Below are 20,717 nucleotides of genomic sequence, written 5' to 3' on the forward strand. Positions count from 1 at the left end.
AATAGAGGGTGTCAGGTGGGTAGTAGGTGGTCACCTTGTCACATTAAAAACACTCTCAGTTTTCTTTCCTTACCAAACACAGACCTCGCTCTGAATGAATTCAGCTCTTTAAGTGAGTATCAGGCCTGGTGTTTTGAACCTGTATCCAACATTTTTTTGAATAATCTGAGTCTGTATGTTCTCATGCTTCCGAATCCTTCCAGAAGGGGGAGGATCTGTAATTCATGCGGTCCATTGTGCATGTTTGAACAATGCTCACACTGATAACCTCTGACCCTCAACTGCAGTGGCATAACAGTTTCAAGAGGCTGCTTTATGTGAGAGAAATTAGAAATGGGAGCTGTGACCAGAAAAACAAACTCTTTGAAAGGGGTCAATGAGCAGGACAGGTTCAGTAGCACCAGGATTACACAGTGGTATTAAAATTGCCACATCCACAGAGAACACAGGGTGTACATGTCTCTGTTTCTTTCTCACTTTTTTTTGGTTTGTTACTTTTGTGCGCGCGCGCGCGCGTGTGTGTGTGTGTGTGCGTTTCTCCAAGTGATGACTTTGAGTTTGTCACATGTCTCAGCCCTGTGTTGAAGGCCATTTGTCAATGGTGGAATCATTATACATGTTCCTGTCCCCCTCCCAGATGGGCATGGTGATCACCACTGACCCCCTGTGACAACCACAGCACCTTCATTATGTCACCACGGCCACCCTGTCACTACAGCAACTCTTTAACCGTCTGTGTGACACCCCTGGGTGAGACTCCAATCTCTCATCCGGAGGCCTGCCTGTCTTCGAGCTTGTCACTCTGTGCGCACACTGAGTCTGGATGTCTCTGTTGCCTGTGTGTTTACACCTTACTCCATCTGCCTTTTTTTAATCATTTTATTGTATTAAACTTTAACAAATCAGCCCTGTAACTAACAGTAATATTAGTTACTGGTTCCCTAAACAGCTACAAACAACATCTTTCTATCATCTATTAGACAACTGACAACTAGACAACTGAACCTTCAATTAATAAAATAATTTCCTAGTGGGCACTATAGATATACATTTTGTCCTTCCCAGTGGGATTATTATAGATAACACACTGGACACTACACTATTACCTCTCCCCCTATTTTCTAATCAGCAATTATTCAATTATGTCCCAACAGTTGGAGGGTATTGCCAATGTCGGGTGGGGGGGACCCCAGGGCCCCGCAGAACGCCTGTGATTAGTGTTGCATCTGCAGAGAGGTGACAGAATCCCTCTTCAAATATTTTGTCTTCATTTTACGGCTCTGAGATGCAATTATGGAGCAGCAGTTCATTACAGCAGCACGCAGCGCTTCATGTTTTATGCATGTCGCCTCATTTAGGGCCTTTATTAATGAGCCAGGCCTGACCAGGCTGCTTGAGACTGTGCTGCAGACTGTGCGATGGCCACCAATGGCTTGTGTTTGTGTAGGTGTTTGCGTGCTGGTGGTATGAGTAAGGAGGAGTAGGGAAGCGGGGGGAAGGAAGGAGAGTGAACCAGAATGAAGGCTAGATGGAAAAACACAATAAAAAATGTCACTGAGAGAAAACTGAATGAAACAGAAAACGCGTGTGGTCAGTGCGGTGGTCACTTCGCCGCTGTGCCCTCTTTATACCCAGCAGCCGGCCTCGTAATGCGGCTCTAGTGTTGAGACTGGTGCAGACTGGTTTGGCTTTAAGTCAGTACATTGAAGGGGTGGGGGCAGCAGGGGTGACTAACCGCACCTCCCTCCGCAGAAGAAACTCCATCTGCATCCAACATTGAGACAGATGAGGCCAATTTGGGTCCTTAAATTTCTGGGCTGTGATGGATGTGGGGTGGCTGTGCACGCTGAGAGGTTTGCGAAGGGAATGGGCGAGAGAGAGGGGAGACAGGTGAGGAAAGTGAGAAAGAGGGGGACATTCAGTGTGACACAGAATGTGAGAACAGGGAAGGAAAGAAGGGTGAAGGAGACTCACCTCTGAGCATGAGTGGTTTGAATTTATTGCTTAAATTGGTGTATTTATTGGATTTTTATTTTACTCTTTAATGTACGGCGCAGACATAGAAAGTTCGGAGACATGGGGTCAAATTGTTCATAAAGTTTAGAATTCTTCTGAGTGCACAGGACACACACAAACACACACACACACACACACACAAACAGTGGAGTTATGGAGGTGATATAATGGCGTACTCGATCCAGACCCTTGACCTGACAAATTAAGCTATGAGGCTAACAGCAAACATCGGTATGTCTTTATGCTTGATGCCCGCACACAGTATGTTTGGGCACTTTCTTTGCAGGTTTCAGCTGAAGCAAATCTGAAGCTAATGTGCCGGAAATGCGAGTAACCAAAAATGTCTTTGTTGGATTTTTTTTGTTTGTTTTTTTCACCGCCGAGCTTCTCTTTTCTAAAGCAATCAGTGTTTGTATGGAAGGCAGAAATTCAAGGACAACATTACTGATTAACTAATACTCACTGATCTCATTTATTTGCATCTAATTATTGATATCTGCACTTAGATATTTTACATATCTTTATATACAAACTACCTTTTTTAACATTGCAGATTTTGAGTAGGTACAGGCTGTATTTGCCCACAAATGTGCCCAGCTTTAACTGACTAATGGCCTTCTTACTGCAGACCAGGGCTCCATCTGGACTGCAGATCAGCCCCCTTTGATAAGAACTACCATCCTCAGGCCTACATAAATATTTTATCAAGTATAATGGAAATTGTCAAATCAATCTAATTGTGTAATGCATTACGAAGACATCAAACTCAAACAAAGCACATATGCTATCATTTCTTTTAACGACCAGGCCAGACCGGGCCAGGCTGGGCCTGGTTGAGCTGGCGGTTTTGTACCCAGGGGGCCTTCACCAAGGCTGGGGTGGCTGGCAGCAACCACTCTGGATATACATCTCGCGCAGACTGGCCTCACTCACATTTCATCAAAGGAATCAATTTCTCAAATGTGCACAACTGTGAGCCATAATTATATTAGGGCCCAATGGCAGTTAGCCATGACATGAAAGAGAAAGAAAGAGAGAGAGAGAGGAGGTAGAAAGAGAATGCGCATCTATGCAGGTTTGAACTGGAATCGTTGTTATTGTTAGAAATGGGCAATTTTTTAGGTCAAACATATTTTTTTAGCTTTGGTGAAAGTAACTCTTCCACACGTTTTTTTTTTCTAGATTTTATAGGTTTGCTTTCATTTTTCTATAGCTTAGTGGAAGATTGCTGATGCTGCTGTCTAAAAGGAAGATAGAAGGATGAGGACACAGAAGCAGGAAGATAGATGAAAGGAATGGCGCAGGTGACCAGAGCAAACAAATCAAAAGCTTAGGGTGTGTGACATGCTGCAGGGCGCTGAGCTGGGGGTAATTTCAGAGGAAAACACGTACGAGTTTATGGGATTAATGACCTTTGTCAACATGTTCTTTACACATGTCACTTCAGAGGCAGGCACTTTTTAAAATCTTGTTTATTTGCACTTCTACTTCTAACTCAAGCAAGCAATCAGCAGGCACTCATTAGGAAATTAAGATCCGTGTTTCAACACAGGCATGCTCATGAGTTGTTGTTGATTACTTCTTTACTTCTGTCTGTGGCTTTATGATGGATCAGGCAGATTCCATAAACTTTGTATGGCCACAGTCTTAGCGTGAAGTATGCTATGCACTATTTCCCACCATAATCCCCTTTCTCCTTATATCTTTCCCCTTCTCTTTACATTTACTCCTACTCGTTCTTCTCATCTCCTCTATCCCAGGGTCATTGTATAATGCAGAGGGCCCTCTCTCTGTGCACCAGCTGATGTATGGCTTGTGGAAACAATGTGAGTACTGGGCTGTTATTCTGTTTGCTTTACATTTGACAGGCTTGAGTTAGCGTCCGACTGGGATCCTATCTCATTAGGCCAAATGCTAGGCTAAAACAATCATAAAAATCATTTGGCAACTGGCATCCCACTTAGGAACACCTGTCAACATACAGGCGGAAGATAAACTCGTGAAATTGGAGTCAGGGCCCGGATTGAATTGGGATGCGGGATAGAGATGGAGGGAGGAGTGAGCAGGAGAGATGCCCATATGCTCCATGTTGTTCGCGACTTAATGGTATGAAGTGGCTGGGCTGATGCAGAGACTTCCTTGTTGATGATATTGATTGTGGTTTTAGGATGTAAAGTGTGTGTGTGTGTGTGTGTGTGTGTGTGTGTAGGGGTGTGTGTGTGTGTAGGGGTGTGTGTGTGCGGCACATCCATCTCTGTGTTCATCAAGATTTCATTCATTAGCGTTTCATTAATAATAAATGTGATTTGTTAATCATCCACGTTGATGTTCCGAGCACACACAGCAAATTTTTTTTTACAGCAAATTCATAAAGAAAAGGACTTTGTATATGCATGCGTGTCAGTCAGTAGCTCACAACTGCATGAAACGACACAAGCCTCCCCTCAATCTCACCATTTTTTTTTCTTTTATGCAAACACACATTTTCTCCCCCTCTCTCGATTCCTCTCACAGGCCTCTCTCTTTCCCTCTGCTGTTTCTTCCCCTCCTCTCCCTGTCTAAACATACATCTTTATCAAGCGGTTGTTGTCAGACAACATTAGATAATTAATAGGCCATTTGTCAGGCCTGTGAGAAACATGTTAAAATCCCCGAGCAGCTCGGCAGATAAATCCTGGCGCATACACAGACTCCTTTGTTGTGTCAGCCTGCCATCGGAGCTGCAGATTTACCATTAAAGGACGCTCATTATTAATCTCAACTAATGCTAATTAATTAGGTGTCTGTGTGTGTGTATGTGTGCGCGTGCACAGGGACCAGCTCAAAGTTTCAGTTTGTTCCACGGTGTTAATTGGTAACTTCGCCCACGGCCCTTAATGGAGTGTTTTCCATTTGGAATGGGGAGTCATTGACTAAGACAAGGGGGAAAAAACATGGACAATGCTCTCATTAATTAACACTGTGTTAAGAGCTCTGCACCCGTTAGTGTGTGTTTATGTGTGTATGTGTGTGTGTGTGTGTGTGTGCGTGTGTGCCAGCTTAAACATTTTGCATAATACAAATACCAATTTGTAATAATATGGAGTGAAGGCAGCTATATAAATGGTATTTATTTAAACATACAGTAACAGAGCATTACTTACACAAAACCATCTTTGATGTATTTTCTGGTCTCTCTGGGAGTAAGCATGAAAAGCATAAAAGAAACACAAACACATAAAGCCACTAGAACAAAATTTTACATTCACATATTTTTATATGATTTGTTTAGATTTTTACCACATTCTGTCTAACAAACCATATCTTGTTTTAAATGTGGAAATTCTTGGTGGTCTGAGAACCAAATGTTGACAGATAAACTGTGGACAATTGCCTAAAACTGTTGTTGTCGAGCTACCTACAGATTTGAATGTTTGTGCTTCGTATCAGTCAGTTCCACAGTCACCCCAATGGACCCACGGACCAAAAGACTCCCTAAAAGCGGTGTTAAGGCCTCCATTAAGCACAAAGACAGAGTTAATTAGGAAGCTTATTGCCTCTCCCGAGGCCATGGGGCTCCAAACGCTCTCCTATGCACCCTGCTGAGGGAATATAGCCGCACAGTGATGCACTGTAATTAACAGTACTTAGCAAATCTACAGCAGTCATTTTCTGATTGGCAGTAGCTGTGAGAGCGTTAAAATTAACCAAATGAAAGATAATTATTTTTATGTGTTTTGAATTCAGTCACAGTCTCTCGGGGTATCTTGTTTTTCAGGACAAAAGCAGAAACAACAGCAATCATGCTATGGCCCTTCGGACTCTGCCAAATATTTTGAGTATTTGTGTTTCAGTGCTCATTTTTACTGCACAGATATTCTTCCTAAGTTCTTGGAACAGCAGAGCAAACTGATTTCCTTGGTGCTTGGATATAAAGCGAAAGCAGGGATGTGATGAAGTGTGCAGTTTTTAAATGTGGATGATGACAAATGGAGGAGATCATATGTGATAATGTTTGACCTGTAGTACAAGGGTGAGACCCCATACATCGCCTCATGCCTGGCTGTCTGTTATCACATGAGAAAAATGATGTCTACAGATAAGCACGAGGGCCGCTCCACATTAGGTGAGAAGTTAATTTCCATATTTCATGATCTAAGACCCCCATCAATCAAGTCTTCGAGCTCTTTCTCTGGTAAATGATTTGTACTCTGAATTGTCTTCAGGCTCAGGAGATGAATGATATTTTCATCTCATTGTATACTATAAACAGACATACAGTGGAAAAACTCTTTTCCTAATTTCACCCACTGTCTACAAATAATAAAACTCATGGTTAGCTGACAGATTCTTTATTTTTTAAGTCTTAATATTTTTGACTTCTCCAGCTCTTCCTCCCCTGCTAACAACAAGACGCAGCCAAATAATTAAATAAAATGCAGACAAAGAATAGAGCTGGAAAAAAAAAGACACACAACTGTTTTTAACAGCAGGAAAGACAGCGGATCAAAGAACCAAAAAAAAAAAAAAAAAAAAACTAAGAGAGGAGGGGTCGAGTATGTCCACAGGTAGGTTATTCTCTCTGTAAACATATGTATCCATTTGTCCCGTGGGTGCGTCCTCTTGGCGTCCCGTCAGCACTGGCTGGGTCACACCTCCATTAGGGGCTTTGTCACAGTGATTAATAGCTCTTTCTATCATCTTTAATTCACTCCCTGATGATGGCGGCCGTGCTCGCTGCTTGGGGTAATCATGTGATGTATGAGTTCGCCCAACACATTGTGGCAGAGGTGAAAATCATTCCACCCATGCAGATAGCAGGGCCGGGAACGAATGTTTTCCCTCTTAATAAAAATTAATGAATTTGGCATCAAGCTCAACCATTTGAATACATGATGTATAAGTATGTGTGTGCATATCTGTGTTTATTCTATATGCCAGTATGTGCTTTCCTGTGCTAATGGCTGATTCTGATGAGGAGATAATTTTGTTTCCTTCACTGTTTTGCTCTTTGTCTTTTGGATACATAAACTTCAAAGTTTCTCAGGAGTGCACCCCCCCCCCCTTCCCCCCCCCCTCCCGTGCTTGCTGGTACTATCTTGATGTGCAATCTGTGTTATTAATGCAGTTGAAGTCATGAGCATGTTCTGAGATGGAGTTCCCCTTCTCAATCCAAAATTCTTTTAGAGCTCCCACTTTGATGAAGGGCGTCAGCTTGCAATGGTGAAGTAATGGCCATTACTGAACAAACAAACACGACCGTTTGCTGCATGTAGGCAGAGCATTAAAAATGCATGCACTCACACACACACACACACACACTGATCTGATCATCCAACTGCAGTGTCACTGCTGTCCACACACCTAAGCAAAGCCCTAAGACTAAATTATCAGTCATCTACACATGAGACCACAATTTTCAAAACTCTGCACATAGCATATTTGTTTTCAGCAATCGTTTACTTTACAGAAACATATATGTTTATGAGCCTAAATGCTCTTGTGGAGTCCAGTGGACCAGAGGAATTCCTGGCCTGAATCAAATATAAACTTGGAGACCAGCGTGAGAGGGAAAATGTCAGAGGAGAAACAGCAATGGTGGGATACAGTTACCTTTAAAAGCTCTTGTCCCTCTACCATGTGGCAAACTTCACATCCAGGCCTCTAACCACGTTACACATTCTCTGTGCTGAAAATCATTACCCTTACTCCCAGAGCCACATTGGGTTTCATGCCCGGCCCAGTCCAGTCGAGTCTTTGAAAGACGTCTCCTTTAAATTCCCTGGGCCCACACAGTGTGTATGTCAAACACAATAGTTGTACACGGTGTAGACACTGTGATCAGGTATTACTGCAGGGAATGACTATCAGAACTGCTTTAGTTGTAAGTGCGCCTTGACAAAACATGCACGCACAGGTGCACATGCTGGATTACACAGAAAATAATAATATAATAGAGAGCTGATTCAGCAAACTATGTTCATGCATAGATTTTTTTTTTCTTTGCCACAGCAAACACACAGTTTGACAGGAATTATGATTCTTACTGACAGAGGAAAACATCTTATGTACTACTTATGCAGTATTTTACAGTTTTACATTCCTCTTCACCACAACTTGTGTTCTGACCTTGAGAAAAATGGAGTCTGCATATATTTACAAATGTGTAGCTCGCTGGTCTTGGCTTATCTTGTGTGTCGAGTAATGTAGCAGCGCTAAGTTGCAAGCATACAAATATTGAAGTGCATTGGTTTTGTTCAAGTCTTAAGTTAATTTCTCAGGTTAGTTCATGACCGCCTGTGGCCAATCACAATGCCCCATTTATTCAATCAGACACATGTTTAATTCAAGGCCAGTGAACAAGAAGTGCGTGTGTGTATCTGGGTGGATCAAAGGTTCCGTGGCTGACAGCGCTGAGGTACAGTGTCACACAGGAAGCCCTTCAGGAATGTTCCTCATCCCAGGGATGGGTTGTTGAGCCTCATTAGCAGAGCTCCTTCTCCCTGTGACCTGTCAGTGTGTGTTAGGCACAGCCCACCACAGAACAGCAGTTTCCTGTGGATCATTTCCGGCTTTTAGTGTCTTTCTGTCCCACCCTGCAACACCTGGCTAGCAGCCCGTTGCGTTCGCTGGCTCAGTTACTGCCTTGCTGTGTCTTTTCTTGCTTGGCGACATCTCATATATGATGTTGTATTTAAAACGTCCTACCTGTACATATGACTTTGTATTTTAAATGCAACTGTTTTTCAAATTAATGTGCTTATTTCAATCTACCTCTATTTCAAAGACTTCACAGCATTGTGAGTTTATACCATCACAGATTGTTTCAACACTGGGAATAATTCAATCTTTATTTCACTATTAGGCTCAACAGCCACATGTGCCACTCTAAAGAAGCCCAGTGTGGGTTGAGGGGTCGTGCTTCAATATCCTGTTTCACTCCACTCACAATAAACCCTAGTGTGTGTCTCTCTGTTCCCTCTGTTTTCACTGCACATTGAAGAAAGAGTTCAGGAAAAAGAATTATAAAACAGCCAGAATAGCACAATGCTGGGTCAACTTTGCTTTCCCACCTTGGCATCATGTCAACCACATGGCAGACTTACCTTTGTGTTTTTGCCGTAGGGCCCCAAAACTTGCTTAATTCCTAAGGCAGGAACATGCCAGGCGAGTACAAATTATAAACAAGAAGTGGGCTCACTTCATGATCTCCTCTTTTTTACTACTAATTTCCACTGCAACAGAATGAAGGTTTCCTCACATGATACATTTGCTGTTTTCAGACCCGAAGGCCCTTCTGTCTCCTACTGTTTATTTGAACTAATCAAGTTTTCATATGTTGTCCTCCATCTCTGAAGTAAGTTAAAGAGATGGGAACAATGACCTGTTGCCACTTTATGTCATTGGACATGACCCTCACATCAAGACTTCTTGTCTCTTTCAGGTGACGGAGATGATAAGATACCTCTTTATCCATCCGACATCTTAGACGACGTATGCGGCTCTGATGGGGATCCTACACCTTCTTCGGCCCTGCCAGAAGACCTGGCATCACCTTCACTCTCTGACGATGAGTCCTCTCCACGGGACCATCTGTCATTCCAACACCAAAGCATCTTTTTCCCCCAAGAAGATCTGAGCATTCCCTTTGACTTTGAATTGCGAGAGTCAACCGTTCCATCTGGAGGGCTGGGCATCTGGAGCCGCAGGAAGGTGAACGTCGGGGAGCGATTTGGACCATATGAAGGAGAGCACAGGCCTTGTCTCCAAGATCCTACTCAAGGCTGGGAGGTAGGAACATATATAAACTCCTGTATTTCATTATGTTATCTAGTGACAGGGAATAAATGTTTATAGGTGGCATCAAAGATCCTTTAGGCAACCAGGGTGCCCAGATTAAAACAAGAAGTGTTTATGTGCATTTATGTGACATAACTGCATTTCACTATGTTTTTTCTACAGCAGTAGTATCACACTTTTTGACGAGACGGAATTTCCTTCCCCTGTACACTGTGTAGCGTTCACATCAGTCCACTTTTTATTTCCTCCCATGTCGTCATGTTCACATTTAGCACAGTGACCACAAAGTTGTTGCTGCCGTTTGTTGCCCAATGATGTAATGTTAGGTCAGCGCGACTGAAAGAAAGTGAGTTGAGCTCGTGCTCTTAACTCAATTAAAATGAAAAGCCATAAATCCCTTCTTCATCCCGGTTAGGGACCCAGTGCGACCACTGGCAAATCACATATTGGTCAGCAGACACAAAAAAATCGAATGCAGGGTCACGGCACAAGGTCAAAGGTTAGATGTGGTCTCTGTCAGTGTCAGGCTAGTCCAGTTTTATGGAGCAGGACGGAGAGGCGCGGGGGAGTATTGGCTTCATTCAGACTCCCAAAATAGATCCTCTCTCATTTGAACGTGAGGATTTAGACTTTGAAACTCAGGGATTTGTAGCGCAGAGCCAGGCTCATTAAGAAAAGCCGACCATGCAGCTCACTGAAGTGAGAAGTCAAGGTATATAAAGAAAACGATGATTCAATACGGCATTTTTCCTCTTTGTAGAGTCTAACTACAGAGAATGTTTCCGTGCTGCACTTTATAGCTGACTGAGAGCATGTTGGTAAAATATTAACATTCAGCTCATATAAATAGTTTGGGATTTGGACTCGTCCTCAGTTGGTTTGCATTATACAGCATTAATCCAGCCCATCAGTTCAAACTCAGTGGTTTCTGCTCCTTAGCTATTTTATTATTTCTTTTTAAGCTGAATTTCTCCAGGAAGCAACTTCTACCTCTGTATCAACTGCAGAGCGGGATGCAAATATAAATTTGCGTTAAATTGAAGTGATGAAATAGTCTTTATTTAAGCCAATTTTCATGATATAAAATCATAATATGAAGTCCCTGTCTCTCCCAAAGAGATTTACAGCTGGTTGAACAAGCTCTGGGTTATTCTTTTTCCCAGGGAAGGAAATAAAGAAAAAAGGTTTCATGAATTTTAATCCTGTGGTAATTTATGGGGAGCTTGAATAATAATATGTATTTAAGAAGCTGAGGAGCTTGGATGTGAGTGTGCATATGTGTGTGTCTTGGGGCAGGCGGATAGGGGAGTTGAGGGGAAAGATGGGATCCTGGCGAGGCAGCACTGTATCACAATGTTTAATTACCGCCCTGACAGGAAGCCATAACTCTTTCCATTAAGTAAATAAGTTGTAAAGAATTTATGATGAAATGCCACATTATTCAGAATGGATATTCAGTGATGACATCCCTCTGCATTAAATATGGTAAACACCATTAAGCCCTCCTGACCCTCCCCCTCTTCTCCCATGCCCACCCGTTTACTATCCCTCGGCCATTGCTCACCCCACTCCCTCCGCCTCCCTTTTGCCTGCAACCCGTCAATATGCCAATAACCCTGCGGAGGGTCTGTAAAAATAAAATTGATTTGGTAAATGTGAGCTAAGATAGATATGTTTGCTTTCATCATCAATCCCGCACGGCGCAGCAAGGTGATGTCACCGACCGGGGAGCGATAAAGTGGCGCTCCCATCTGGAGCTTTTGATCTAGGGCTCTGAAGCAGCCCAGGCCAGTGGTGACAGACTGGGGAAAGTTTGTCACCAGGGAGGCCACCACTACTCAGCGCCATCACCATAAATTTGGGAGCTTTATTCATAAAGGGGAAGAATGAGTTATGGCATCCATGATGCTTTATGAATACAGGAATGGTGACTTATGGGAAAGATAGCTTCTGTAAATAAAAGGCAGAGAAGCAGCGGCGAGGGATCTGTCAAGCTCACCTACGCTGTCGCATGCAGAACCAAAGTGCTGACCGTGCTAGCAGTTGTGTGCACAGTGTGAATGTATTTGTGTTTGTGTGCATGCTTAGGCAATTATATTAGTTAGTTGTGTTGTTTTTTATGAGCGAATTGTGTTTGTGCTGAGGATGTTTGATTGTATAGATCTAATGTTACCTGTGTCAGTCTGAAATCCTTAAATCAGACACTAGTTCAGAGCTCTGCCTTATCACAAAGAAAAGTTAGAGCACTAGAGGAAGAAAGATATAGAAATTGGGGTCCTGAAACAACTTTAAAGATATGTCAGAATTTAATTCTCAAAACACTGAAAACAATAAAAACCTTTAAGGATTTATGTGTTATTCAATCTAATGCCTAAAATAAGCAAAATTATTTAAGGTGGAGTAGTAGTATGTATAGGTTGTCAATTAAATTTAAGCAAATATGTGGCAATAACTTCTTATTAAAGCTCAGATTTCTGATTCCCATCATTTGAAGCAGACATTCAGAGCCTTGAGAAAGTCCAGAAGGATCAGTAATCCAAGGTTTGTTCCATGAGACAAATCATCATCATACAGCAGCAGTTTAATGATCCAAAATGCACCTCAGAAATTTCCAAAACTACCAAGGAGACCGAGCTGTCATTTTTCTCGTCACAATCCCGCTCAACGGCAAAGGGGGAGAATATCAAATACTAAAATATTTTGAAATGTATTTGTCACAGATTTCACTCAAATATTGAAGTTAATATTATGGTCCGATGAAAGATGCATTAAATCTGAAAGAAATGTAGGTGTAAATGTTTTACATACCGATGGTGTAAGATTTATTCCTTTTTAACAAAAACAGAAACATAAATGCCGCTTTATGACTTAAGATTCATATTCAACTTTAGTGAACTAAATTTCATGACAACGAGAACAAATTTCAAATAAATCCAAATGGTGTTAAATATCTTCAGCTTTGAATATAATTGGGATCTTGTAAAACAAACAAAAATAGCCGTTTTTGCATTCAGCCTTTCTTAGAATAAGGATGTTATGGACTGCACTTGCCCACATTATTTGCATGTGTTTCCCCATGGCCTCCTTGAAAATACTCTTAACGCCTGGATGCCCACCAGTCCATATTCTGCTGTCTCTTTCTCTGAGTCGTTAGCATTGAAATTCAAACTCCATTTGTGTCTGTCCTCTTCTCAGCAGCAGCAACAATAAGACAGACAACTAAAGTCCCGGAGAGAGTTATCCGGCACTCAATGAGCCTTTGGGCTCACCCAAACTTGGAGCCCCACAGGATTATGGTTCCTGGCCTTAGAAAACTGGGTGCCTCCTGCTGGAGGAGCACTGGGCGGAGCAGGTTAGGGATACGAGAAGGGGTGGGATGGCGAGTGGGGCGGGACAGGGGCGCTTAGGGTCTTTGTGCACCTCTTGAGGGAGAAGTGGAGGTGGAGGTGGAGGCGATACTGTTGGTGGCAGTGGTGGTGGTGGGGAGGTGGTGTAGGAGATTAGCAGTGATGGTGAATGGGAGTAGAGGATTAAATGGCTGGGCAGGGCCTTTCCAGGCTCTGCCTGTCTTCTCAACCTCCCAGTCATGAGAGGATGGGAGGATGGAAGGAGGAGGAGTGGCAGATGCCTGACCAGGAGGAGGTTCATCTTTTCACTTAGTGTCAATTCAAAACGGTGTGCTTGTGATTAACTGCAACACAATAATAAATATGTTTTTTAACAAGCCTTAAAAATCGTAAATCTTAAAATTCAGGTTTGATTTGTTGATAAACCTTTTTCCTAAAGAACCTTAAGCAGTCACATTGATCATATAAGGGAGGTGTCGGGTCATATTTACTTAACAGCAAAAATAAATAAATAAAAAAAATTAAAAATCAATCTGAAGTGTTTTGCTACTTTAGCATTTTAAACGTTTACTATAAACTAGGAAATGAAGCATTTGTGTGTCTGCATGCTGCATGTGTGTCAGTGTATGTTTTTATGTATGCATGTGTGAGACAGAGTGTGAGAGTGTAGATGGAGGGCGTTTCAAGAGGGCGTGTTTTTTGTGCACGGATAAGCTGCTGTCCTGAATGAATGCAGATGTCTCTGGCTGGCTGTCCGCCTGTCCTCTGTGCGCTGATGGCCTGTCACCTCTCTCTGTCACGAGGAGAAAGAGCCACTCTCAGTCCTGGCTAAAAGCCTCTTAATCCCCCAGCCCCTGCCACATCCCATCTACTGTCAGCATAGATGGCCCTGCCCACAGCAGCGCTTAGAAAGGCCAGCACTAGGGATGAACCTCTCTGTCACTCACGCGCTCCCTCAATGGGCACACATCTTCACATTTTCACACATTTACACACACGCGCGGGCGTAGTTTTCAGAAATTCAAAGTGAAAAAGTCTTGCATCTACAAAGGCAACGTGAACAGCGGTTGTCAATGCATTGTGCCGTGCGAACACAAGGCAGCGCTGACATCGTTGTGGGAACCTACGAGAAGCGCACCAACAAAAGCACCAACTGACCGCTGGGACACTGTGTGCAATAACACAGGAACACTATCACTGAGGTAGGCAAGTACAACCACCAAATGTGTCACCTAACAGACAGGATGTTCTGAACAAGACACCTTGTTATGGCTGTGCTGCAGAGGAAATATGCAATTTAATCACATATTAGTGGCAATTACAGGGATATAACTGAGATCTGTGTGTGTGTTACTACTAGTTAGATTTTCCTGATATCTGAGCCCCAGTCACTCACAGGTTTATTTTTCAACTCCTATAATTAAACTATAATAAAACAAAAAACATTGCCATTGGAATGACACTCATGTTGGAAGATTCCACCACTCACCCTTTACATATCACACAAATGATTAGTGACAATGCAGAAAGTGTCGCTGCTGTATAGAAGGTTCTGAATATGTTACGATGCTTTTATGCAGGAAAACAAATCTTGCACTTCAAATCAAAATTATAGCTGTCACCTGCAATTTAACTCTGTAAATCATTTTGTCCTTATCTAATCAAACACTTCAGTAACACTAAAAACAGGGCAGATATTGTTTTTTGGCAGTCTTTCCGTAATCATACTGTATTTGCCTTGGCCAGCACTGCCAGCAATGACAATGTCAAGATACCCTGACCCATTTAATATCTGAAGGTAAAAGCAGTTTAACTTTTGAAGAATTCTCCAACTTCACCATTCGTCTTCTCTGGTGACATTACGGTACATACATGTTCAAGAGAAATGCTGCACAAGAGCAAAGAAGCCTTTTAAACAGTGTGCAAACAATATAAATTGCATTCTTTATGAGCTCAAATGCACCATATATGTCAATGTGATTTCCAGAATCAATCACAGTTTTGTTCTGCTATCCCAACCTGTCTGTCTACTATATTTGAATAATAAGAATTCATAGATGTCAGGAAAAAAAGCGTCAATTTGTAACAATTTACTCACTTCAGTTAGAAAACTAACAAAATTGTATTGTTATATTTCAGCTAAGTAAAAACTATGTGTTTTAACCTGCTAGGCAACAAAAACACCTCCAGGCTTAATCTGAGATGTTCAAATGTTGCTGTGTGTGTGTAGACTCCCATGAGTCAAAACAACCCCAGAAGTGCATTCACCCGTGTGTGTCAGCATCTTGCCCTTGTCTCTCCTGGTGTCTGTGAGGGAGATGGGCTTTTTGTCCTGTGTAACTGGATCTTGATTGTCTTGGACGGCAGTGATGCCCATTCAAAACCCCCAAAGACAAAGCAAGCTGGGGGTCCATCTCCCTGCCTCTCAGCTGACTGATAATCCATTTCTTTGGGTTAATCTGTTGCTTGTTGGTGCTGGTCGAGGCCAGTGTGTGTCAGTTGATCTGGGTGTTCGAGAGGTGGCGGGTAACTGATGTTCTAATCTCATGTGAGAGGAGCGAGGGGAGACGAGACACATTCATACAGACCGAATATAAGACATAACGTGTGAGGGTATTTACCGAGAGGAGTGCTGGGTCAGCCAAATCCCCCACTTTCTCCAGAGGCTACTCTCCTCTTGTTAAAGAACATAAAAACTATACAGATTTCTTATCCCCCCTTCTCCACCTTCTCCTCTTGGTTCCCCCGCCTCCTGCCTTTCCTCCGTCTGAGTTCCCAGCAGGGAGAGGAAGCTAGGTTAACTAACTGAACAAAGTCAGAGTGAATTGCAGAAGGACAAAGGCAGGCGTGAGTGGGGGCTATGCCAGTTGGAAGGTGTAGCCAGCAGCACAATACCAGGTGAAGGAGGCTCTCACCAGGGGTCCATCCAAGCAGGGCAAAGGTCACCAGCCTTATTAGATCTGAAGTGAATGGAAAAACCTGTTTGATTGAAGAAGGAGGTCAGAAAAAGCAGGGATGAGGACGGAGGAGTCCACGTATTTCAAAAGCTCAAGGCGGGGGGCATGTTTCTCTCCCTATTATACCTGACACATCTGCAAGCAAAAGTTTGAGGAGCTGATAGTGCATGGTGGGAGTCAAAACACACATAAAATGCTCTGTGCTTAACAAAGGAGGCTCAGGAACGCATGCAGAGCCAGCTCAATAACGCAGTGACACATGTCTAGACAGCCACAGATATAATGGAATTTATATGCAGGTGTATTAACTCACGGGGGAGATATAAACGCTGCTGCCTTGTAACACACATTCAGATCCTATATACTCAGCTATAGCATCTATAGCACTGTTAATACTTCTGATAGAAGAGGGAATCCTCAAAGTGAGCCTTAAAAGCTGTAACAGCTATTAGATCATTTACAGATTGAAGTAAAAGCAGAAATGAGAAAAGAGAAGTTTACCAGCTTGAGCTAATTCATTAGATCCATGAAGCTGGACAGCAATTAGAGAACATCCTCTTGTTAATTTACAATTCTGTTGGTAGTAAATGTGGAGAAAGGTCTGAAGTAAATATAGAAAAAAAAATTAAAAGAATGAACAATGACTCCACCCGTGTAAGGAGCAATCAAATCAAACGCATCTCATCATCTGCACAGATCCTTATGCAAAACAACAATACTACAAAATGCCATTATTCGCTTACACAGCAGCACTGCGTGTTTGAATAGTCCATCCATTTTCACAATTCACCAAACCCAGTGAAATAAATGCCACAGGTTTAACACCCAAACACAGACCCACAAAATGTGCCCTCTGCACTCTGCACAGATAGGAGTGAAAATGAGGGGACCCCTAAACAGCATACAGGAAGCCGAGGTGATGAATTCCGTGTGCGGAGCCATGGAGCTAGGCCCATAGATACCTTATCTAGGGGGATTGATAGGGGAAGCACCTTCCCTTAAAACACACCACTGATTGCTTCCAAATGTCTTCCCAATGGGGTGGGTTATAGTGAGGGGGTAGACGGGGACTCGGGGGCAGAGTTTGCAGGTTTTTTATTGGTCCAGTCTGAGGAAATAGAGATGGAATAGCAACTTTGTCCTGGCTTTCCTGCCCTGTGTTGCTGCTAGTGCTTAACTACCAGTCAGATCGCATTACCCAGGCAGTAAATCTAAGTACCGGTTAACGCAAATAATCAAGAGCTAATACTGCTCTACGGAACCACTTTCTCTGTGTCTGTGGTCAGAGCTGTGCAAACAGGCACAACCCAAGGCTTTCTGCCCTCTTAGCGTCTGCAGGACTCTCCCTCATACTCTCACAGCTATTATCACCTACACCGAATCATAATCTCCACATACATATATGCGTCCGTGTATTCCTTATGAATCGTGCACATTTCTATATGTATTGTGTGGCTGGTGTGGTTTGAGTACCTATTATTGGGTTAAACATGGTAAAATTGTCAGACCAGACCAAATTTAGCACAGTAATGTGCTCCACCTTTTCCCCAATTACTCTATATTCGTACTCCAATTACAATAGAGCACGTCTCAAACCAGAACTGTGAGCAGCCAGTTCTAGAGGGAGCAAAAGTAGAGGCCCAGGGTGGCAGTAATGAGGTCTTAACCCCGACTTTGCTCTATTATGTCATAATGCTTTAATTTGAGCCATATGATAGGCTGCTGTGCACTCTTGTGTTATTGGAAAGTCAATATTTGTGAGCTGGCCTTGTCTGTTCCCCTCAGATGTCGTCCCGGAGTGAATGAAAAAAGAAAAAAAGCCAAAACTCACGCAGGAGCAAATGATTGGCAGAAAAGAGGACCACACCAGGTTGTTCCAGGGTGTTGTATATACTGCTTGGTAACACGAGTTATTAAAATGATAGGATCAATTAAGATGTCTCATCTACTCTGACAGCATGAATAAATATAGAGAATTATGTCACACGTGTTGCACTGGTCAATAGAAATGTGATTAAAAAAACACCCTTTTAGTATAAGTAGTATTGATAGAAGTATTACTGCTAGTACAAGTGTACAGAATAAATCAATGTTAGTTATTTCCTGTTCATTTCACAATTAATGTAAATGTTTGGTTATACATTTACCTGAAAAAAATGTTCACTTTACCACTGTAGGTCCATATGTATTGTTCCTTTATATCTCCAGTCCACCATATTTCACTATATTTTCAGCAAAAAAAAACCTTAATAACTTATATATAAACATAAGTTAATTTTTGAGATTTGTGATCATTTACTGTAAATGTTATGTTGGGGGAAAAAACTAGTGAATTTTGCTCTAGCACATCTAGCTAAAAAGCTTCTTCACCATCCCAAACACAGGAAATCCCACTCGTCCCTTCATATATGTTAAATATATGCAGAGAACGCTGGGTTTTTAAATATAAATATTTTAATTGTCATATTGTCTAGTTTACTCAGTGCTGCACTTCTTCCCACACACCTTCGACCAGCCACTCATGTCTGCATCTCTTTCTAATCTAAGCAGTTCTTTGGCCTGCTGATACAGAGTGCCAATTAACAAACAGTGTATGAAATAGTTTGTACACTGTTTGAAGGTCACATTTTAAATTACTCTGGCACTTGTATTTAATGGGGTTAATTACCTTGGTAATAACAAAGGACCACATCCTGGCCAATAATTGTTTTCAAATTGCTTTCAGGTTGCTTATTAATGATTTAGTCCATTAGTTATTGTCATTATGTAATTACAGTATGGGATGTTTAATTATATTCAGGATAAACATGCATTCCTTTAAAAACAAAAAAAGGGTTGATCACTTCTTTTGAACAGGGTGAAGAATTTACTGCACCTGCTCATTAAGCAATGAATGATCGGATTCATTTGTAACTTTAAATGCCTTTGGGAAAATTGAAGGAAGGAAGGAATTATTTGCCAATGATATATAAGGGCTGCATTTAAAGTAACAGCAAGAATCTTTATTATACCTGTTGTTGTGTATGTAAGTGTTTTGGGGTTGTTTTGAGGATGTAAAATGAATACAGCTCGTGAGTTTATATATATACATGTTTTTGTTTTGTTTTTTAAGTATGGAGCATGGAGCAGGCAATTAATGTCCCCTCATAGCTGTCACCCTTTGTCAGCAGATGAATGCAGCTTTGTCACCCAAAGATAGCGGTTAGCAGATAGTGCTTTTAGAAAAGGCAGTCCCAGAGTGACTAGGAGGAAAAGTGGGACTTAAAAACACCTATGCATAACAACTCAGGGGCAGTCTGGAAGAAGATAGCATGGGCAAAAACTAGACAGGGTAAACAGAAGAGTGATAAATGAGGCAGAAGAGAACCAAAGACAGATAAAAGGGAGTGAAGGGTGCAAGAGAAAGAGAAAATCAGCCAAAATGAATGAAAGAGAGACAAAATGAGCTGAGGAGGTGGAGAGGGAACTCGATGTCCTGTCTCTGGTACGTGCTGAGGGAGACAGATTTCCCGGTGGAGTGTTCCCAAGTGTCCCCCTGCAGTCTGTAATAGGATTTTCCAGGCTACAGCAGGTAGTCTGTGAAGGAACTTTGTTCATGGGAGCTCACAGATAAGGGTTAATGCAGCCCAAAGGTTCCTCCACTTCACACGGCGCTTTGGGAGTCTGTCGCTCCCTCCTCATCTGCCTGCAGTGTCAGCACCAATCCGTCACAAAGGATTTCTTCCCGCAAAACTCAGTGGCCATTTCTGACATCTCCAACAAACTAATTGTTGTCTCCTGCTCTGGCAAGTCCTGTGAAGTCCTAACGAGTTAGCGTCTTTTGCACAGATGAAAAAAAGTCTTGCAAAATCTATTTCTCAGCTGAATTACGCTCTGTCATCAGCCCAAAGTGGGAGAGGAGAGTAGGAGAGGATGCAAAAAAACAGATCTTGGTAGAGTGTCTTAGAGCAGAGTTTGGATCATCCACATTCCCTCCTCCAATTGTTCTCTTTCCCTAGGCCGTTTTATGGTTGCTTCCCTTCCCTCCAAGCTACTTTATGACATGCATTGTGAAGCTTTAGAGTTCTGGGCACCCTCTCATTGGGCCATGCAGTGCTTCTCCCCAGCCTGAGTGACAGTGGGATCAGGTCCAACTGCCACCCAGGACACTGAGCCATAAATCATCCTGCTGGCACCAGATTCTACTTCCTGAACAGCTACCAGTTCCTGCAGGGGACAAAAAGGCCTTTGTGGACTTTAGGAAGCAAAAAGCCTCTCCTCTCTTTAAGGACTCTGATGTTTATGAGCGATGCTGAGAAAGAATTAGGGAAAAGAGTTTCCATTTCTTGTACTTTCTCTCTCATTAAGCATGTTAATAAGGCAATGACTAAACCACTGTTAACTGAATGTGAACACCTGTTCAGCAAAAGGTCCAAATCAGATCAGCTACTGTTTGTTTACATGCATTGCCATAGAAACTCCCCACTGAAATGACTTCACAGAGATAAAGCAATCAGCTTTCGGTTTCCCCATGAACCCAGCCTTCCAGTTTCATCTCTGTTAATATAAAGAACTGCCCTCCCAGAGCTGCAGCGGGCTTCGTGGCCTCCCTTCACGCCTCCCTCACTGTTTTACATTC

The 20,717-nt window shown here is 42.4% G+C and overlaps 1 protein-coding gene across 12 annotated transcripts in view; it reads left to right on the top strand.

Annotated features, from left to right (window-relative positions):
- The window catches only part of mecom (MDS1 and EVI1 complex locus), a 129,148-nt gene that overhangs the window by 30,197 nt on the left and 78,234 nt on the right, over window positions 1–20,717 (top strand). For all 12 annotated transcript variants that reach the window (XM_085184306.1, XM_085184316.1, XM_085184304.1 and 9 more), the window contains exon 2: window positions 9,440–9,786. In XM_085184306.1, the coding sequence (XP_085040432.1) occupies window positions 9,440–9,786 (347 nt within the window). The remainder of the gene's footprint in view (window positions 1–9,439; window positions 9,787–20,717) is intronic.

Source organism: Neolamprologus multifasciatus, chromosome 14 (genome assembly GCF_963576455.1).
Source record: "Neolamprologus multifasciatus chromosome 14, fNeoMul1.2, whole genome shotgun sequence".
NCBI classification, from domain to species: Eukaryota; Metazoa; Chordata; class Actinopteri; order Cichliformes; family Cichlidae; genus Neolamprologus; species Neolamprologus multifasciatus.